The 22963-nt window shown below is 43.0% G+C and overlaps 1 protein-coding gene across 6 annotated transcripts in view; it reads left to right on the plus strand.

Moving 5' to 3' along the window:
• Positions 1 to 22963, plus strand: part of LOC310681506 (catenin delta-2) — a 248418-nt gene that overhangs the window by 15229 nt on the left and 210226 nt on the right. For all 6 annotated transcript variants that reach the window (XM_083449350.1, XM_083449353.1, XM_083449352.1 and 3 more), the window contains exon 2: positions 12818 to 13012. In XM_083449350.1, the coding sequence (XP_083305476.1) occupies positions 12940 to 13012 (73 nt within the window). In that variant the 5' untranslated portion in view covers positions 12818 to 12939. The remainder of the gene's footprint in view (positions 1 to 12817; positions 13013 to 22963) is intronic.

The raw sequence follows: 22963 nt of genomic DNA on the forward strand, positions 1-22963 counted from the left end.
TATAACATGTCTGCATTACTGTAACATGCTCTACATGGGGCTACCTTTGGAACAGTGTTTGAAACTTCCATTGTTTTAGGCGCATTTTGCGACATGGAATTTCATTCGGACGAGCAGTTTCTGAGCTCTGGGCGCAATACCGCGCCTAAGATTTCAGATTAAAACTGCAGAGTGGAAGGAAAGGAGGACCTTTCTCTGCCGCCTCCCTTCTATCTACTCTCTGAAGACTGGAGAAGAGACCCTCTTAAGAATATTAAGGGGATGGGCAGGGGAAGGACTAGATCATGTGAAAAATGGACATAATATTTTGGCTGCAGTTCATTCATTTTCAGCTTTGTATTCTTATTAAAAAAGCATGTCTAGACATTCTGTTGTCGGGCCCATAACCTAGGTTTAAGGTGCCATTTAGCTCCTAGTTTACATATCTCAGTTTCTGCTTGGGAGAAGTGTTTGGAAACATCAGCAGGACCAAAATGATGTGGCCAGATTGCTGACCAGCTCCAGTCAAGCAGGGGCAAAAAAAACTCGACCAGCTACCAGTCCGTTTTGGGCCACAGTTGAAAGTGACTTACACAGCCCTATGCTTGGGTCCAGGGTATATGAAAAGTAACATCTCCGTATATGAGCCTGCTTGGGCTTTAAGATTTTCTGGGGAGGCCTTTCAGTCCTGCCAACTTCACAGGCATGTTTGATGAGGACATGAGAGACCTCCTCGGTGGCTGCTCCCATGTTGTGGAGCTCCATTCTGTGGGAGCCTAGGCTAACTTTCATTTTTCCAGCAGTCAAATACTTTTTTGTTTAGACATCCTTCTGGCCACTACCCGTCCCCTAATACCCTTTATAAAAACTGTTGACAGCAAAGCATCATCTTAAGAGGAATTCCTCCTTCTCCCTCAAACACAAAGGAATGCTTCTTTGTGCACTCTACAGTGGTACCTCGGGTTACATACGCTTCAGGTTACATACGCTTCAGGTTACAGACTCCGCTAACTCAGAAATAGTGCTTCAGGATAAGAACAGAAATCGTGCTCCGGCAGCGCGGCGGCAGCAGGAGGCCCCATTAGCTAAAGTGGTGCTTCAGGTTAAGAACAGTTTCAGGTTAAGTACAGACGTCTGGAACGAATTAAGTACTTAACCCAAGGTACCACTGTACATGCAAAGTATTCTTCAGAACTATTTTGCTTACTCATATACAAATTCAGTTGGCTGAAACTAATATGATTAACTGACTTGAGAGTTCTTTAATTTGATGATAGTCTCACTTCCAATCCCATAGTTTCAGTGTGAGAACTAAACATTACCTTAAATTGTTTCTCTGAAATCAATGAGGATTGAAATGGTAGCAGGACCATGCCTTACAGGTAATGTGATATTTTACAGAACTTGTGGGTTTTGTTTTCCCATATTTTGGCTGGATGCACTCCTTTGCCCTGAAATACAACAAGACTGCTAATTGACTTGCAGAATCGCAACCATTATGTTTTAAATGAGCCACACAAGCTTCTGTTCCAACTATTAACCAGCATTAGCATGATTATGGAAATAATTAGTAGATCTCTGAAGAAAATGTTGCTTTCTTTTGGCCTGAACGTGGCCTTGAAAGTTAATGAAGCTTTCCCTAGAAAGTAGCAAAAGTGTAGGTTGCAGTTTTAGTAAAACACAGAAATCCGAAATGTCATCGGAACGTTTGGTTTTTAGATGGCTTTATGTAATACGAAACGTAATTTGTATTGCCTCAAAAATTACTTCTGTGTTAAGTTACACTTACCTGATTTTTGTATTCGGATTCTTGACTGCATGTAAATTGAAGGTGATTAGTTTAAAGTCCCCCTAAAAAAATGTTTTGAATTTATAATAGGTAATGAGTCAAAGCATTCATGGAAAAGAAGCTGCACAAAAACTTGTGCATCCTCCTCCTCATAGTTTTTATTTGTATTTAGTCATTAGACCAATCACAAAAGTTTTCTCTATCATTTTAGCACAACAAATGGCGGTCCATGGAAAACCCATTTGCCATTTTGTCTGATTTAGTGGAAAACAGTGAAGCAAATTGAGTTGTGGACAAGGCCTAACTCAATTCCTGCCCTGCCCCCCGGCGAACAGCTCAGTGTCAAACTGCAACACTCGGTTTCACACATACACCCCTCCTCACAAGAGCTGCCTCTCTTTTCTCCATACCACTAATGACTCATCTTCCTTTTGTTGTGACCATTTCTTTTTCACTCAGAAAGTGGCAGGAAAAGGTCCAAGAGATGGTTGTTGAACAGTTCTGTGTAGCAGGTGAAAGAAATGGATCCTTTTGCTTATTTCTGTGGGTTTGACCAGTTCTGAGATCTGTTACAGATACGTTGGGCAAGAAGGCGAATAATTCTGGAGCTTCTACAGATGCTGTCCACTCTCCTTAAATAGAAGAATGGGTTTCTGGACACTTTAGTCAACATGATGCCCAATTTTTCAAAGCTTCTACTGTTGCTGGAGTTTGTAGCAAGCATGGATAGCATGTGATCTACTAATTCACTGAAGATTTCATAAACCGCCTGCTTGTTTGGGATTGGAAAAATAGGAGGGGGCTTGTCGAGCATCTGTGGACCATAATTAGTAGTTAGTGGGCCACGTTCAGCTTGGTGGGTCATATATTCTGTAGACCTGGCTTGTAATGTTTCCTTGGGGCATAGGATTTATTGGGATTCAGCCAGCTGAATACTTCCACCTGCAGGGGGCGGGAAACCTAGCTATGGTTGAGCACATCCATTCATTCCCAAGAATTAATCTTTTAAAAGGAGAAGTTCATTATGGGCCCTGCCTAGAGACTTCTTCGCTTGTAATGAATGTGGAGCAACTCCATACATATTCAATGCCTTTCCTCTGCAGAACTGAGCTAATGTGTATGCAAAAAGTGAGCTCTGGAATGGTTTTCCCTTATATATTTTTCTGGTTATTATATGTGTGTACATAAAAACTAGATGAAAATAAGGTCCACATTAGTTCAGCATTTGGCTTCCAGCAGCAGTTAATTAGGTATGTCTGGGCTTATGCGCAGGTCATAAATGCAATGACCATGTTACTTGTCCTCAGCATCTGATATAGCCTTTGTATGTTGAAGCTTTATATATTTAGCTTTGGAGGCTAATAGCTGTTGATAGTTCTATCCTTCACGAATCTATCCAATATATATATACACACACAGAGAGAGAGAGATCTATATCTATATCTATCTATCTATCTATCTATCTATCTATCTATCTATCTTTATCTATAGATAGATAGATACACACACACACACACACACACACACACATATATATATATGATGTTTAGAATAGCGGCCAGCACACCCTTGGGATTTGTTGTTGCTGTTGTTGTTTAGTCGTGTCCGACTCTTCGTGACCCCATGGACCAGAGCACACCAGGCACTCCTGTCTTCCACTGCCTCCCGCAGTTTGGTCAAACTCATGCTGGTAGCTTCCAACCATCTATCCAACCATCTCGTCCTCTGCCGTCCCCTTCTCCTTGTGCCCTCAAACTTTCCCAACATCAGGGTCTTTTCCAGGGAGTCTTCCCCTCTCATGAGGTGGCCAAAGTATTGGAGCCTCAGCTTCAGGATCTGTCCTTCCAATGAGCACTCGGGGCTGATTTCCTTAAGAATGGGGGATAGGTTTGATCTTCTTGCAGTCCATGGGACTCTCAAGAGTCAATCATATGTGGACATAAAAACCACATCTGAACAATCCATTTGCGATATAAAGCACTCTGAAACGGGGGCTTGAGTCTAGTTTCCAGAACTTGGTCTTGATAATCACCCACGGTTAACACAATTGCATCTACCGTATTTTTTGCTCTATAAGATGCACCAGATCATAAAACGCACCTAGTTTTTGGAGGAGCCAAACAAGAAAAAAAATATTCTGATTCCCAAAAGCCAGAACAGCAAAAGGGATCACTTTGCAGCGAAAGCAGCGATCCCTCTTGCTGTTCTGGCTTCTGGGATAGCTGCGCAGCGTGCATTCGCTCCATAAGACGCACACTGATTTCCCCTTACTTTTTAGGAGGGAAAAAGTGAGTCTTATCGAGCAAAAAATACGGTATTTAACATTGCAAAGACCATGTAAAGCATTGTAAGAATAATTATTATTATTTTATTATTTGTACCCTGCCTAACTGACCGGGTTGCCCCAGGTAAAAACCAGGAAAGGTGGACTAAGGTAAATGGAAGGGCGCACACGAGCCTGTTCCTAGGTCTCGTAAACATCAGCACCAAGTCACTGAGCACACCTGACTACAAAATCAGAAAGGCAGAAATCAGTATTCAAAAAAGAAACTATCCTGTTTTGAGCAACATTCCTCTATGGATATTGTGACTGAGAGCAACACAGCACCACCCGTGACCCTAGTTATACTGTAGACCCAGAGGGGTGTGTGGTCTGGTTCTCTGGAAGTACCACGGTTCTTTTGATCTTCAGACCACTCCCACTCTAAAGAACAAATATAAAAAGATTTTGCAAAATAAATGTTTATTCCTTCTGCTGTCCCTCCCTGAAAACTCTTTTGCTGTTTTCTTGTGTTTTCTTATAAACAAAGTCGTATCTTCTTTCTGCTTCGCTTATTTTATTTTTTTGAAGAAGGGGGGGGGGGGGAAATCAAAGCTTCGAAAGGCACTTCCGTTCCAGACAATTTTGTTTTGAATTTGGGAATTGTCAAGGAGCTGTGGTTAGCCACCCAGACTGTGTGCCGTTGCCTGGCACCGTTGCCTAGTAACATCATGCTATCGCTTTAGCACTCAGCCTTGAGTTAGAGTCTAATAATGAAAAGAAAGTTAGATGTGGTCATTTACATCGAAAGAAATTGCTGTCTGTCTGTGTGTCCGGTTGTTTGCGATTTTTAAAAATAGCTATTTTCTAAACTCAGTTTTTCATCTTGCATGGGTTGTTGTTTTTCCTGCTATGCAGCAATAGTTTTTAATTTTTGTTCTCTTCTTTTGCTTTCATTTTAGCAGGGATTGGGGTGTGCTTGTCACCTAGACGTTTTGGTCCCGTCCCCCCACCAGTTTTGCCCAAATGTAGCCTTTTGAGATAAAAATTGCTGGATGTGAGAATCGGAGAACTGTAGAGTTGGAAGGGACCACAAGGGTCATCTAGTCCAGCCCCCTGCAATACAGGAATCTTCTGTGCAAGGCAATCTAGAGTACGGCTGGAAAGGTGTACAGCTCTAATGCCTTGGATCACCTGGCAAGAAAAGGGGACTCCAACTTAAAGAACCGTTAGCAGAGTATTTACCACTGTCCTCAGGGTTGTGTTCATGTCAATGCACATACCTGACCATTAGAATTTCCACACAGCAAAGGTAACTGGCATGGATCCCCAGAAGGCAGCGTATGTTCAGAAGGGGATCCCAACAGTTTGAAAAACACTGCCCCCTTTTATTGCAAGAACAGCCAAAAAACACACATAATTATCATGAATATGCAAAGTGAAGAATGTCTGCTTTGGATATTGCGTGACACAGGTAGCTCTTTATGATTTCATCCAAATTGGTTCTCTCCAGAAATCACAATTCTGGTCCTTGATGCTTAAAGAACAAAGACTGTTGTTTTTTCCACCCCTCAGCTTCAAACATTTCCTTCTGTTCTTTCAGAACTCTTCAGAATTACTAACAACTTTTATTGCCTTTTAAGTTTTGCTATGGAACAAATCAGGGCAGGGCGGGGGGACGACGGTAACGACGACTTTCAACAGACCAGTCAGTGCATTCATGTTTTCTACCACAGCTTTTTTTTTTGTTTGGCAACTGTCCTCATTGTGCTCAGAAGCATTCACCTGCTTATAGAATTTCAGCACCAAAAGTTGAAGCAAGAGGCAGGTGTAGGTGGGGAGAAATGAGACTGAGACCAAAAAATGCGATGAGAGGCAGAAATACACCTAGCCGCAGAAACAAGAGTCAGTTTGGGGCCGGCTTAGCCTAGCGGTTACTTCGGATAATCTTTGCAGATTCACCAATTGCTTAACGGCAGTTCGATACTCCGTGGGCGCTGTCTGGCTTTTTAAAAAATAAAAAAAAAGATAAAAAAAGAAAGAAACAAGAGTCAGTTTGCTCCTGGAAAGGCAATTCTTAATTGTGTGGCAAGCTTAATTTTCAAGCTTAATTGCACGTGGGGGGGGGGGGGAGTGAGAAAATGAATGAATGTGTGTAAATGAATGAATGAGTGTGCACGTGTGTGTTTATGAGCTTATGTGTGGGTAGCCTTGTCCATTCCCCCCCGCCATTAGTCTAGAACATTAACTATGAGGGAAATGTGAGCCCCTACAGAAGGAAGAGTCCTCTGCCAAAGAAGATTGGCAAAATAAATAATTGAACTATGCAGGACAAATTACTGTATTTTTCATCCCATAGGGCGCACCGGCCCATAGGACGCACCTAGTTGTTGTTTTTTTTTGGGGGGGGGAGGAAATAAAGGGGGGGAAATTCCTTTATTCCCCCCCCCCAAAAAAAACCAGGTCGGGGAATCCAAACCATGTCGGGGAACAGCGGGATGGCGCAGTGGCGTAGCGTGGGTTGCCAGCACCCGGGGCAAGGCAAGTAATTTGAACCCCCTAACCCGTGGATTTGCGCCCCCTAACCCTAACCCCCAGATGTTGCGCCCGGTGCGGCCAGCCCCCCCGCACCCCCCACGCTACACCACTGGGATGGCTGCGCTGTGCCTCCCCGCTGTCCCCCGAGCTTGTGGGCTGCAGGCTGCTGCCCTCAAGCCTTGTGCACCGACCCCTCTCGCTCTCCAGGCTTCAGCGAAAGCCTACATTCACCCCATAGGACGCGCACACATTTCCCCTTCATTTTTGGAGAGGTAAAAAGTGTGTCCTATAGGGCGAAAAATATGGTAGTCAACTTGAAACCCAAGAAAGAAAGAGGACTTTTTGTTTCTTTTTTAAAGGGGGCAAATGTTTAATGCATATTTTTAAAGCTTTGTGTATAGATTTCTACATGAGTATAACTTTTAAAAGTCACTTGTAGTAAGATGATGAAGGTTTTAAAATTGGATTGTTAAGAATATAAGGTTTTACAGGTGTGCATGAAGAAGCATAAAACAATGGAAACAGGGGAGTGGAGGGAAGTCAAGCAAAAAATTATGATATAAAAATTTGTTTATGGTTTTTTTTCTTTATGCGTTTTTTTTTGTTATTTTTGGAAAATTATAAAAATGTTATTTTTTAAAAAAACCTATGAGGGAATGTGGCCCTTGAGCTGAAAGGTTTTCTCCTCCTGTCTTAAATAAGTAGTATCCTTCTGGCATCAGCCAATGTGAAAGGTAGTTAGAGATCCAGTAATCTTGCAGCAGTTGCAATGGTGTGCTGATCATTTGCAACCCAGTCAAGGTAAAATTATTGTATGGCCAATTGGTACGGATCTCTGGCTCCCCTTGTGGATGCATCTGCCGCACTGAGACTGAAGCTGCGAAAGGGATCATATACCGTATTTTTCGCACCATAGGGCGCACCCAGTTTTTAGGTGGGGAAATCAAGGAAAAAATCTTTTCCCCCCCAGCCCCAAAGAGCAGTGTACAGGCTGCGCACAACCTCTCCCTGCCGGAGGGGTTGCGCGCGGCTATGGCACAAGCCAAGGCAGCTTTGGCTTCCTCTTTAGCCCCACGCAATCTCAAGCCATAGCCCTGTGCAGCCTCTCCCTGCCGGAGGGGTTGCGCGCAGCTATGGAACAAGCCAAGGCAGCGTGCGCGATTGATCCCGCTCTCTGCTTTGGCTTCCTCTTTAGCCCCGCGCAATCTCTCCCTGCCGGGAGAGGCTGCATGGAGCTAAAGAAGCCACAGCCCTGTGCAGCCTCTCCCTGCCGGAGGGGGCACAAGCCTGCATTTGCTCCATAGGATGCACACACATTTCCCCTCAATTTTTGGAGGGGAAAAACTGTGTCCAATAGAGCGAAAAATACGGTATACCATTTGCTATCTTGAGTATATCAAGTTATCCTTTCAAACTTGCTTACTCCTCATTGTTCTGGCAGCAGGTATGGTAGATCACTGGGTAGGCCTTGACGATACATCAATATATCGCCCAGAGCCAGTATGAGGAGCAGATTGCAATGTCGGCTTCACTCAGCTGTATATCGCTGGTGAGACCACCGCCTCTCCTAAGTCTCTCTGCTAGCAACGCTCGCTGGAGGAAGTAAAGATTCCTTGGCTCCCTCCAACAGGGACTGCTAGCAGAGGGACTCAGGAGCAGGCGGTTTCACCAGCGATATACCTCTGAGTGAAACCGCCACCCCACTCTGCCGTCAGATACTGTGCAGAGGGAGAAACAAGCCACATCGTTGAGGCACCAATAGGCTTATTCTTCCCTCTGCATTTTGTTAGTGCTCAGCTGAGGAGTGTGCAGTTGCTACTGCCCTCAGCCAAGCAGTTAAAGGATCTGCCAGCCAGGCACTAGCTCCTGCGCAAGAAGGGGGGGGGGCGTACCGGGGATGGCTTTGCTGGGGATGGGGAGGGTTCCGGCTCCCCAGCAGAGCCGTGCAAAGGAGCCCACCGAGGAAAGAGAGGGAGAATCATAAATGGATGTCCTCAACTAATTGGGTCAGGACAAAAGGCACTTTGGTGATCCATTGCCTTTTCTTCATAATTTTTATTGGTTTTGCAATTTAGTTATCCATTTACAAAAAGGAAAAATACAATCCAAAAGTATAGATTTCTCTGAATTCTCCGACTTCCATCCTCCCTTTATAATCACTAATAATCATTTTCACTGCATATCATATTTCTTTGGTGATCCATTGTTGACCCCTGTAATGGTTCTAGGGATTGCTCGTGCGTAAGTTGCCTTTACTCCTGGCTAGGTTGCATGGTTGAACCCTTTCTGTCAGGACAGCCTCAAGTTCCATGCCTGCCTCAGTTGCTGGCAGAATCCGTCAGTGGGCGTTTCTAAACCGCTTCCAGCATAGAAGCTGTTTGACGCCCAGTCTCCTCCCCCGTTGCCTGCGCGAAAGTTTTCTGCGCAAGGTGGGTGTGGGCAACGGAGTACTTGTACCCTCTCCGCTGGTCTCCTGCGAAGAGTCCTGGAGCCACCTCTCCGATTCCTCCATCTCCTCCCCTTTCCCACTGGTGTTACGCTGATTACCTTCCCCAGTGGATGGGCTATCCCTCCTTCTACTAGGACCCTCTCCACCATCGTCTGGGAGCCTCCTCTCCGCCTCCCGCTCCGATGGCAGTTCCCTGACAACCCCTTTGATTGGAATGTGTGATTTCAAAGCCCGGGAAGTGGTTGCACAGGCAAGATGCAAGCTTGGCTAGTAAGCCCATCAAGCTGTGATTCATGGCTCCGCATTAGGTTCACCTGTTTTTCCACTGGTTGTTTTAGCTGCAGATGATGCTGTTTGCTGGTTCCCACATATCAAGCTGTATTTAAAGATACACCAAACAGGGTAGACCGTTTCTCCTGGTCTTTTCTTTTTGCTTTTTTTCAAAGGGGGGTTGATGTGTTCATGACTCAAGTGTTCACAAGGGCTAACCCAGAGTATCCCAAACTTGGGTCTCCAACTTCTGTTGGACTAGCAGCGCCCATTATCCCTAGCTAGCAGGACCAGTGGTCAGGGGTGATGGGAATTGTAGCTCAAAAGCAGCTGGAGACCCAAGTCTGGGAAACCCTGGATTAACCAATCCCTTTACACTGCTTGACATCTGTATTCTGCTCTGGTCAGACCTCACTTGGAGTACTGTGTCCAGTTCTGGGCACCACAGTTCAAGAAGGACACTGACAAACTGGAACGTGTCCAGAGGAGGGCAACCAAAATGGTCAAAGGCCTGGGAACGATGCCTTATGAGGAACAGCTAAGGGAGCTGGACATGTTTAGCCTGGAGAAGAGGAGGTTAAGAGGTGATATGATAGCCATGTTCAAATATATAAAAGGATGTCACATAGAGGAGGGAGAAAGGTTGTTTTCTGCTGCTCCAGAGAAGCGGACACGGAGCAATGGATCCAAACTACAAGAAAGAAGATTCCACCTAAACATTAGGAAGAACTTCCTGACAGTAAGAGCTGTTTGACAGTGGAATTTGCTGCCAAGGAGTGTGGTGGAGTCTCCTTCTTTGGAGGTCTTTAAGCAGAGGCTTGACAACCATATGTCAGGAGTGCTCTGATGGTGTTTCCTGCTTGGCAGGGGGTTGGACTCGATGGCCCTTGTGGTCTCTTCCAACTCTATGATTCTATGATTCTATGATCTCTCCTGCCCTGAATCTAGCTTTTCCTGATTGGAATGCTTGATCCTGGCATGGAGGAAGGACATGGTCCTTTGGACTCTAGAAAGCTGCCTGGCACTCTTGCTGCCAAGCAGCTTGTGAGCTTTATGAGAATGAGTCGCCCGTCTCTTCCGAAGGTAGTGAAATGCTGGGCAGGCTTTGGCAAACTCTCTGGTTAGCACCATCCTTTCCCTCCCTTTGTTTGCTTTCATTTTGTTTAGAGAGCGCAAGTTACACAGTGTGTGCGTGTAATTTCTTACTCCACTGCATTGTAGTCCTATTTGTGGGTTTTATCTGAAGCCTTGCAAGGGCTTAACACCACCAGGATTAAGGGGATAATGCATTAGTTTACAGGATACTGGGAAATGAGCTGCAAAGGAAGCTGAACCCCATGCAGTGTGCAAGCCTGTAGTACCCTGCCTCTGCAAAAACCAGACAGTAAGGAATAAGATTCCAGTGCTAAGATTGCAGGAGACTCCTGAGGCACCTCATTTATTTTCTGCTTCAACACTGGTAATTGCCTCCATCTCGTGCATACAGGAATTATGTTTATATTAAGGGAGGGTTTGATTTTTTTAAGAATGGGGAAGTATTAGTGCATTCCTAAGGAATGCAACTGCAGAGTGCAGAGGATGCGGGTGGTGCTGTGGTCTAAACCACAGAGCCTAGGACTTGCCGATCAGAAGGTTGGCAGTTCGAATCCTTGCGACGGGGTGAGCTCCCGTTGCTCGGTCCCTGCTCCTGCCCACCTAGCAGTTCGAAAGCACGTCAAGTGCAAGTAGATAAATAGGTACCGCTCCGGTGGGAAGGTAAACGGCGTTTCCGTGCACTGCTCTGGTTAGCCAGAAGTGGCTTAGTCATGCTGGCCACATGACACGGAAGCTGTCTGCGGACAAAAGCCGACTCCCTCGGCCTATAGAGTGAGATTAGTGCTACAACCCCCAGACTGCAACAGAACTGCCCTGTAGCAGGAGCTGGGCTTGCAGAATCAAGAGATGAAATCGTTAAGCCAGTGGAATATTCACCGTACAAGCGGTGTTTCTGTGGTTCCTTTTCAAAATCAGGAATATATTCCCAGAATTTGCCAGTGTGTGTTCAGAAGATACATCTCTTCTGCATTTGAAATGCAGTATTTTTAACAAGATACCACAGGACCATATGATTAACATTTAACAAGCACAGATCTTGGGTTGGTTTGAGTCTAAGAGGTGACAGCGTTTAAGGTGTGTACCAGTTTTTGCCATATGGCCTGTTACATCTTAAAGCTTAATTTAGCCATCTGCTACATAATGTTTACAAATACATTTTTGCTTGCTTGGGCTAGTACGGATTTTTCCTCATGTTTTAGCTCCCCAGGGTGTCAACATATTGCAAATGTTATTCCATCATCTGCTTGCAAAACGATATCAAGAAATTGTAGCTCTGAAAGTAGTTCTGTGTGGTAGAGGTTAAGTGGTGAGATCACCTTAACTGATATGGCGGTTAATACAAGCACCTCACAGCTTTAATCCTTGTCTTTAGTCTTTTATTTATGCCTGGCTATAGTATGGATATTGTGGTAGCTCTATTGAGAGAGGACTTTATTCTCCCTTTTTGACATAATGTAACATGTGGAAAACAATGTATGTTCAGCTGACTAAAATGTGGAGTAACAACATAACTACAGAGGCTCCTAGTTTTCCTGTCAGTCAACAGAAAAGAACTCTTATGTTTGGTTACCATAAGAGATGCATAAGATACCAAAATTGCACTAAACATGCTTGTTTGTTTTTTTAAGTTAAAACATGTAAATAGGGTATCCACATCGGTGGCTGTGTGGGGAAGGGGAAATTTGAGAAAACCACCTTCTCCCTCTTCTGTTCTCTAGCAGGAGCCTTTATTATACTGCAATCTCTTCTCTTCTGGATACAGCCCAATTTTTTTCATGAGTATGTGCATTATCTCCTAATGATAGCTTTAATATACGTTCCCTGGGGGATTTCGGTTTTACGAAATCTCGCAATCTGGCGTCTATATAGCACATGACAAAACAGCTGACAAACCACAAAATCCTGCCCTGTTTAAAGGGAGGGTGTACTAGGTCAACTCTGGTGTTCATTCTGAAGAATAATTGATATTCGTAACTTGGTTTCAGTCTCATATTGAAGATGTGGGCACAAATTATGGTACTCGTTTGAATGTTTACTCCCCCATCTGCTGACAGGCTTCTCTGAGATAAAGCAAATATATTTGGAAACGTGTGTGTGTGTGTGTGTGTGTGTGTTTTCTGGCATTGCTGAAGAATCTCCCTCACGTTTGAGAAAATCAGATTGTGCAGCAGCAACAGATGGCTGGATGAAGACAGAGAGTGTGACTAACTTGAGCCACTGCTATCTTGTCATGTTTATTCTTTCTTTGTAGTTTTTTAATAGTTTTGATTTGTTTAAGCCCCCCCCCCCCAATTTGTTAGCTGCTTTCTTTTACTTGCAAGGTAATCGGGATATAAATTACTGCTTTTCTGTTTTTCGATGTCTCCTTTGGGGTCCTGTTTCCTCGCAAGTGGTTTTGGTGTTCCCCCTAATGTTCCCATATCAATTTATGTTGCAGCTGGATCCCGGGCTTCTTATACCAGCCAGCATAGCCACCTGGGCTCCGAGCTAAGGGCACTACAGTCTCCAGAGCACCACATAGATCCTATTTATGAAGACAGAGTATATCAGAAGCCCCCTATGAGGAGTCTCAGCCAGAGTCAAGGGGACCCTCTTCAACCAGCACATACAGGCACATATCGCACTAGCACAGGTAGGTGAAAACTACCTACAGTCTCTTTCTACCCTCCCTCCCCCTTCCTGTCTGGGTAGGTATGCTGCCTTTAATTCATAAATTTCTGCGTTTTTGCTGTTCTGTTAGAAGCACAGTGACTGAATCTGCGGTCAGAAATTTGTGCATGCTACTAAATAAATAAACAAATAATGTCTTTATTCCCCACCCCACCCTTTCTCATAGTTTCTTTCTCGCACACTTACTTCTTCATTTTTTGAGCAAAAATATCATATGACGGCGCTCAGAAATCATCCCTGGCGGCTGTACTTCCTTTGTTCGCTCAGGATGTGTATTACTAAAAAAGGGACAGGGAGACTTTCTCCTATGATGAATAGGCCATTTACAACTGGGTAGCTTAATACAGGTGGGATGGCGAAGGGGGAATTAATTAGACATGGAACATACGTTCCATTCTCACTTCATATGTGTATGTACGTGCTCATTCATTCATTAACACTCTATGTCACTCCATGTTAAAGTAGCAGTGTCTGTGGCTGCATTTCAACCAATCAGCTCCATCGATTCATTTGTAATGGTAAGAGCGCATGACCATACATCAAATGTGTTGGTGTACAATTTTTAGTTGTTTCAACTGTGTGAAATAGCTCAATATTTGGAAACCTGTGAACAGCAACCAAGTCAGTACTGGCAATTAATTTATGAAGGAGCCCGCACCCAGCATGTTCAGAACCAAAATACCCTTCAGACAGACACATCGAGAACAAAGAGTAGACATTACTGCAGCGTTATTCATATTCATGGGATGTTTTATTTGCATTGTTGATCTTGTACAGAGAAGGAGTTAGAATTTCCTCAAATCAAAAAAAGACCATTTGCATTGCCAGAAGACTGGTTTGATTTTGCTTTATGTCTTTTTATAGTCATATTTTGAATTGTGGAGATTGCCTGCTTTCTTTTGGGGATACTTTAATTTTGCATTCTCTGTGCACCCAGATATGTCAGAGTCAACCAAATAGTAAGGAACTAGCTGCTTAATTTGATATAAACAAGAGGGTCAGTAAAGAAGCACTCAGGTGCTGGTAGTAATGACTGCCAACAGAGTATCAGGAAAGAACAAGACTTGGAAAGGAGTTGTGCTTATGGCCATGACGAGCAAATATGCTACAACAATAATTAGATTGCAAAGTGAATAAGTACCGTATTTTTTGCTCTATAAGACTCACTTTTTTCCTCCTAAAAAGTAAGGGGAAATGTGTGTGCGTCTTATGGAGCGAATGCAGGCTGCGCAGCTATCCCAGAGCCAGAACAGCAAGAGGGATTGCTGCTTTCAATGCGCAGCGATCCCTCTTGCTGTTCTGGCTTCTGAGATTCAGAATATTTTTTTTCTTGTTTTCCTCCTCCAAAAACTAGGTGCGTCTTGTGGTCTGGTGTGTCTTGTGGAGCGAAAAATACGGTAGTTAACGAGAGGAGTAAGGATGGCCTTGTATTTGCAGGCCTAAAGTCGATTTATAATCTGTAGATCTGCATTGGGTGGTGTCCTTTATGCAGAAACATTTTTTTTTTAAAGGATACAATAAAGGAGGGAACTGTTTGCCTAAAACTGGCCAATGTTGCATTCATTTTTCAATTTATTACTGTAATTTTTGGAAATAGGGGAGGTTATAGGCTGTGGTACTGGTGCAAGATGTTCCTCTGCTATCGAATCAAATCCCTTTATGGGAAATTTGCCACCCACATTTTCAATTCTGCGCTGTAGACACTGTTAATACCAAATTAAGCAGCAGTTCTGACTTCACTCCTGCCAATGAGCCAACGAACGCAACATATACTTGTTTTTGTTAAACTGCCCGAGCAAATGCTTTGAGCATATCCACAAGCACAGATCACTTATGTCCACTAAAGGCAGCGGGAAAAGTTAGAGAGAGAGAGAGAGAGAGAGAGAGAGAGAGAGAGAAGTGAAGGATCTGTTCTATAGTGGTACACACTTCTAGTCAAGATAGCTGTGTCCTGTATGTAGCTTGTGCTGTGAATGATGCTGTGTCAAAAATTAGCCCTTGATTGTGCTCTGCTGACATCAGTTATGCACAGCCTGTTCTTATTGGCCCTTCCTTTGCAAAAGCCCTAATCAAAGGAAGCAGGAAAAGACTGCTGAGGAGGCTGTTTAATCATTTGTTTCTGGAGTTGTCTGTCTCTTCTTCTTCTCCATGGTTCCTGAGCCTCCCAGGGCATTTGGTTTTCCTGGCTCTTTGCTGACTTCCATCCTCTTTTGTAATTCCCTGGTTGCCCAGGTTGGTTATCTTGTCTGAATTCAGTGACCAAGATTACCCCAGGATTGAGAGAACCAGCCACAACACCTTACTGCAGTCATTTTTTTAAACCCACTATTTAAAGCAAGGTGTTGTATTGCAATTAGGAATTTAGGAGTTGCCACTGGTTTTCTTTTTCTTTCTTTATCAGTACCTCTATAATGGTGCCCAGTGGCGTAGCGTGGGTTGTCAGCACCCGGGGCAAGGCAAATAATTTGCGCCCCCTAACCCGTGGATTTGCGCCCCCTAACCCTAACCCCCAGATGTTGCGCCTGGTGCGGCCGGCCCCCCCTGCACCCCCCACGCTACGCCACTGATGGTGCCTTTGTGCTTAGATTGCCTTCACTAAAACTAAGCAGCAAATAATAATGCTGCATTATTATGAATGAAATTGCTTAGTTTTGTGGTTGAGCTCGGCAAAACTTTACACTCACAATCTTGTTTCAAATAGATTCCTTGAAAGAGAGCAGCTTGCGGTTCTCTTCTTTCTGTCAGTGCCTCTCATAGCAGTCACCTGGTCTGCACAGAGAAATAGTGTGCCCAAAGGGAAGCCATATTTCTGTCTCCTTGAAGGTGGTGACTCTATTCCTGGGTTTCATATATTGACTTTGCTGGACAGAAGGCATTTAAAGTATATTTTCCTGCCTTTTCTGCCCTACTTAGAGCTGTACGTACATATGCATACTTCTAGTTTGTTGTTGGCCTAGCTGATGGTTTTCTTGAGTGCAGCTGGGAAGTTGAGAGTTCCTTTAACCAGTGAGAGGTGCAGTCATCAGGGAAACAGCTGAAACAGTGGTGGTAGACTCCAGACTTTTTGTTTTGTTTTAAAAAGTCCCTTAGCCAACAAATTTGGTGTGGTCTGTTTGAACATAGAAAAGCTAGGTTATCTGAAGGACCATTTTCACCCATATGACCATGCCTAGTTGTTAAGATATGCATTGGCGGGCCCTCCTCTCCTTCCCACCAGTAAGAGGAAGCAAGCTATATATGGCCCCTACAGTGCAGGCCTTTAAGCATGTATTAAAAGCCACTCTGTTCCATTCTGCCATTCCTTAACAGTGTTTAGCCATTGTTTTCTGAGACTCTAGGCTTCCCTACATTACTTTTTAATGCTTCAGAAAATGTACCGAAGTGTATCTCATCTCGTTGTACACCACCTTGTGGGGGATATCCTCTAAAACAGGTGGCATAAATACTTTCAAATAAATACTGCTCCCAGTATTCTGCCAGTTTTATAGTATTGATTTCATACATAAACTGAGATTTCCTTCTGTGCTCAGGAACACAAGAGCCTCTAGAATACTGTCAGTTTTTCTCAAGTCCCAGAGAATATGGGTGTAATCTATCCATAGTAAAGCTGATTTACCCATTTTATCAGTTGCCTTATTATGGTGTTTGAACACACTTAAGTATTCAGGATTTCTATTTCTACATGTTCCATTGAGCTTTGTGTTGACAGACTATCCAATTTCTACAGACTTTTAGAACCGGAAGAAACTAAGAATAATTGTTAGCAGCAGCAGCGTTCCTTCTTTAAAAAACAAAAATGTTGTGGATGATATAAGCCACACAGGATTTTTGTTGAAGAGGCAGTGCCTGGCTGGAAAATTCTGGACGTGGACATTTCTGAAACAAATTTTGAAGAAAACAAAAAGAAGATATTTTCAAACGAAATTCAGTTTAGACACTTAAAAGGAAAGCATCACTTAGGGACAGAAAACGTCAGTCATTGGACCTGTTTATGCATCTCTCCCTATTACTTGATCTGACAAGGATTGTGCTTCTAAAATGCTGGTCTTCATTTTCAAGTATTTATTTTTGTTTGTTGCTTGCTATGAAATACTTGAAATTCCTTATGGATACTTAATTCTGAAGTACATAATTTGTTGTTGTTGTTCAAGCACACATAAAGTTAGTTCTCAATTGTATGAATTCTCAAAAAGCAGCGTCTTTGAATCAGCAAGCTAAGAAACAACTGCAACCACACCATCAGGGTATCAAATTTTGGAACATTTATCTATCAAGACTCATTTTAGCAGTATCAATCCATGAGCAAAAGTCTGAACCAAACTAAGAAAAGTCATAGATGGAGAAGCAGAAAAATGCCACTTTCAAACGTCTTTTCTATGTTAAAGCTAAATCAGTGCCCTCAAGGTCCAGAGCGTGATCAGAGAAAGGGAAATACTTGAGGCTGCTTCATGGAAACACGACAGAACATCAAATAAAAAGCTGTATCAGTGAAAGTACCGCAAGAAGCTATCAAGCTGAGAAAGTACAGCATTATTTTTCGCTCAAGGAACTCTCAAGGAGTATCACTACTGATCACAGACGTATAATGATCAACCTGAGAAAAGGCAACATTAGTATATTTGCCATTAGCAAGTTTGGGCTAACAACTTTTTTATTGTTTTCAGAGCTCAGTGTCAGCATGTTCTCTGGATGAGTTGTTCCATGTCGGCCTCTTTTTTTTAAAATGAGCATTCTCAGGTGCACATTCATACAGGTTCTTGCAGCAAGCAATATATCACTATTCTTGAGCTAGGGTGTAATATTAAGTGTCTGGAGCTAAAAACTGCTACACAATAGCATTTATTTAATTAGTTAAAGCAAGCATTTTTACCCCGCACTTCAGCCAAAAGAGAGTCCCAAGAACAGTCCCAAGACCCATTCAAACAAAACAGTGTTTGCCCACAGTCTTAGTCTAAAAGACATACTACAAAAGGAAAGGGGCTGGAGAGGGAAGAGGAGGGAAAGCAAACTCAGGCACCAGTTCTTAGTATTGTGGCCTCTTGTGTTGTCCTATATCTCTGAGCTTAGAACATCCACAGAAGAGAGTCTTTATAAGCCTAGTCTCCTTGTTTTCATGTGTTACTCTGCCTTTCAATCACTTTGAACTTTAGACCTGGCTTTAATAGATTGATGGACACTGATGTTCAGTGCTGCCAAGTCTGCATGCAGGTAGTTTTCCTCCCCAGAAGCAGAGGCGTGTGGATTAGTATCACCTGTGTTGATATGACAGATGTCTGATTATGGAGGTAGGGTATGTTGAGTGCATGTGTGTAAACGGCCTCGGTCCAGTATACCTGAAGGAGCATCTCCAGCTCCAAGGGGCTTCTGGCGGTTCCCTCACTGCGAGAAGCCAAGTTACAGGGAACCAGGCAGAGGGCCTTCTCGGTAGTGGCGCCCGCCCTGTGGAACGCTCTCCCACTAGATGTCATAGAGGACAACTACCACCAGACTTTTAGAAGACATCTAAAGGCAGCCCTGTTTAGGGAAGCTTTTAATGTTTGATGCATTACTGTATTTTAATATTTTGTTGGAAGCTGCCCAGAGTAGCTGGGGAAGCCCAGCCAGATAGGCGGGGTATAAATTATTATTATTATTATTATTATTATTATTATTATTATTATTAGACAATTGTCCCTCTGATCCTCAGTCTGTTACAAAGCAGTGCTCTGACAAAACCAGTTGCTGACCAGGGGCATATGCTTTTTGTTTTTTTCCGTTTGTTTGTTTTTTGTTCAGACAATAATCAGTCCTGCTCTTCTGATAATTAGCTTGATGCTTTCTCTTTGATTATAGTATATGGACACGGAATGTTGTTGGTCTCCTTTGCAAAGTATGTTTTAATACATGTCAAAAAATTTACTTTGAAAAGTAGGCTATAAATAACACATTCTGAATTGGTACGTTGGGAGTAAATTATTGAGCCCAAGATGTATATGTTTTATCTGGGGCCATCACCTGATTAAGGGAATATTAGATTATTAATTGTAGATTATCAATCCTTGGGGAGCTCACTTCAGTGCTACACACGTTGGATCATGCCATGTCTTAGAAGAGGTGTTCCATTTTATTGAGTAGAGAAGCAGGGGGTGCCTTTTCTAACACTGTTACTCCCACCCATAGGTTTTGTAAGACTGCAGTCTTTAACAGTGTCTACTCAGAAGTAAATCCCATTGGATTCAATTGGCTTACTCCCAGGGAAGTGGCATTTGGATTGCAATCTCAGGGAGCAGCCCTAAGAATGGGGGAAGTCGGCATAATTTGTGCCAGTTTAAGTTAAGCCAAACTCCATTTAGCAGTGGGGCTACTGTTGACTGAGTCAGCTTAAGCCTGGTGGGAGGAAAGCAAGCCTTTAAAATAGATTTTGACTTGCCTCGCTCTTTTAGTCGGCTTTAGTTTGCCAGGACATATGAACAAGCTGAACAGAGTTAGGATCCAGTGTAAGTGACCCCTGCCTGGTTCAATCCGCTCCCACAGCATGCTCCCATAACACCCATTTCTCAGAGTTTACACCAGTGTAAGTTCACCAGTCTTGGCTCAGCTGGCTGAGCCAGGATGATGGAGTTGCACCCCTGTATATTTAGCTGATCCAGGGTTGGGTAACCGATGGTATCCAGCTGAGCTGGGAATCTGCTTCTTCAGCCAGCTTGGCTTCTTGTGTCTACTTGGAAGGGAGCCCAACTGAGTTCAGTGGAACTTACTCCCAGAAAAGCATGTTTAGGATTGCACCATAGCTCTGTTAACTGATTGACTGAAGGTAGATTTCTACCCTATTTTTAGTCAGATATCTTTTAAACACCGTTTTTTTTTTTGTGAAATTGAAAGAAGATGTTTGATTAAATTTTGAAATGCTTGATAAATATAACAATCAGATAAATAGGTAATATCCCAGTAATCCCATGAAAATGAGGCCTCGGATTGTCAGACGTGTCTCCTGTTTCTATGAAAGATAATAGCCAAGTTAGGTTGATCCTCCATCTTCCTTGTTCCTCTTTGGTGGGATAAGATGACAAAGAATAGCTTTAAAGCAAATAAAAGGAAATATAAGGTAATGCATTGTAATTGAAATCTTAGAGGGAATAAAATGACAAGCAGCATGTCTCTGCTTGTTGCAGGTTTTAGAAACTGGAAAAATCCACAGCTGAGATGTTGAGGAACATGGGAGTAGCTCCTTCAAGACAAGGACAAAATGATCTGTCAAAAGGAAGAGACAGGGTGGGAGAAGGAACGGGAAATAGCAAAACTGCTTGAATTGTATTGTGCCCTTAGTTGGCCATTGGTTTTTTCAAGTCAGGTTTCTTTTAAAGACATAAAATGGAATATTCCAATGCAAAGTAAATAAACCGGAGGCAGCGGGGATGGGAAGAGAGGTGATTTAGGTGTTGATGCATCGTGTATGATGGCCATATGTTTTTGTTAAGGGTTCTTTCGAATGAGATGTGACGTGCTAGAATGATGCAGAAGAAACTCATTGTACAAATTAATTACTGGCATAATTTGTTCTTACTGAGGTTTTTGAAATTTCGATGCCACCGTTTACCGTAATTTCCACAACTTGTGGGAATTGTGTAGGTGTTATAGTCTGTTCTGCAGCTTTTGTTTTATTAGCGCATTTAATTAAAACTTGATTTTGTGAGCATCCTAGTGTGTCTTTAAAAGACAGCATGCATCTTTTATCCACTTAGCTGGCCTACAAAGATAATCATAAAAGTAAATTCAGCTTCCTTTCTTTAAGGGTGGGTTCTCATTGCTGCCTTTAGAGAGCAGTGAAGCTGATTCTTTTCCCATGTGCCCTCATTGCTTTCTCTATGTGTACAAACCTGGGGGCATTGAGGGTGTGGGTGTCTTTACCCTAAGCAATGATGTTCACCCCTTGGCTAGTTCCACATTAAGAATGGCTTAAGGACTCCACAGCTATGTGAAACAGCGCATCAAACAATAGCATCTTTTAACAAATTACAGAATGCATGCACATTTTGGATAATGCAGTGTCAACACACAGATTAAAAGCCCAGCACTGGAAATGCAGTGAGTAAACATGAGTGTGAGCACAGCTGTAGTCTAGCTAAATGCCTGGTTGCTATAAGGAGAGGAGCACACAACTCCTGCCAGAAAAATGTTTCCACTCACTTTATACTTATGGCTGCTGCTACACAGCGGATTTCATATCCCTTTGCCAAATTTTAAAATGTTAAGAAATAAAGTTTCTTACTCTCATTAGATTGTGTGTGGCACACCAGATCCCAGTTTGGTTGCGTATTAATGCATTAATGGAGATCTCACCGCTCCATGATAGATGTACTTAGAGCTTTAAACCTGTTGACTAATTTCTACATTTATTTTCCAATGAATCCAGGTGCCAAAATATTATTGTTTCTCCTAAAAAAGCTACTTGGCAGTTTGCATAATGGTTCAAATTTTGTCCCATAGGCTGTTGAATGTAGTTTGCTAATGTGAGTCAAAGAAACAATGAAGAATCTTTTAGCGCCTTAAAGACTTAACAGATTTTTTTGTAACATAAGCTTCTGTGGATTAGAATTAACTTTGCAAGAAGTTTGAAGTTGACAGGTGTACATACACATGGGCGTAGAAGGAAATACTGTACCTCTGAGGTATAGCTGGCACTCGTTCATTATCAGTGCTAACGTAAAACATAATTGTTCTCTGAAACATCTGTTGAATGTTGATTTAGTCAGCCACATATAGGAAGAAGCTGGCCTCTCTGTGGTGTCAAATATAGTTTTAGCAATTGTTGAATAATTGCTGTTTTAATTATGGTATCCTTAGAATCTGTTCCTATTTGTTCTGAAGAAAGAATTTGATGAGTGTTGCTGTTTTGAGGTTTAGGTTATTGTAACCCACCCTGGGATCAGTAACTATGAAGGGTGGGCTAGAAATTTTATCAAATGAACAATTGCGTCAAAATGGCAAAGGATAGTCTTCAAATTTAATTAATGCTTAAATGTAGGCAAAGTAGGCACAGAGGCCATTCATAATGGCACAATAGCTCAGTCTTTGGAGCATGAGACTCTTAATTTTAAATTTTAAGCTTTTACGAGCTAGGTTCCCTCTGCAGATGAAAGAGTCTAGGGAGTTTTAACAAGTCCAGTTTGTTTGCAGGCAAATTCCTTCTTGGCAACCGATTAACCCCGCAGCAAGCTTTTCAAGATACAGTGCCCCCTGAGCTCAATAGCAAAGCCCATATATAGGGTGGGCAGGCAGAGCTGATCTCCCACTGGCTGCATTACTGGCGCACTGCACAGCCAGTTTAACTATCCCAAAGACCAGAATGAAGTCTTGCTCCTTCTGGTCTGCTGCTGAAACCCTGCCTCTCAGAGGGGCCCTCATTGGCTAATTTGCATTCAAAGTTTCGGTGGGGCATCCCGTCATTCTACATGGCCAGCCACGAAGGTCTGCCTTATTCTATGACCAGGGAGATGGGCTGGGCCACAACTGTCCCCTCCACAAAGAAGGGGTGATCAGTCTTTCCCTCCTATCCAACCCCTCTCCCCTAGGCTCTTTTAGCTTCATAGCAGACACCCCACAACCCCAGTCGCCTCTCCCCAATACTGTTGGTTACTAGGGTTTTGACCAGTGCAATCCCTTTCTCCTTCCCCTCCCCCACTTTTCTCTTCTCCCCAGCTGATGTTCAGCTGTGATTCACAGTTGGCGAAGGACTTGTCAAACCATTCCTGTGTGTGTTTGCAAACACATAGTTTTCAGCTTACCTGTAGACTACCCTAGTGCAGAAATCTCTGTGGGTGGGTGGTCTAACTTTGCTGCTCTAATGATAGTCATGGATCGCCAGTTATTATTTACATTATTTTTTTATTTCTTAATGACATTTGTATATTGCCTGAAACATAAAAGTTCTTAC

Source organism: Podarcis tiliguerta (assembly GCF_965153285.1).
Source record: "Podarcis tiliguerta genome assembly, chromosome: 7".
In the NCBI taxonomy this organism is placed as follows: Eukaryota; Metazoa; Chordata; class Lepidosauria; order Squamata; family Lacertidae; genus Podarcis; species Podarcis tiliguerta.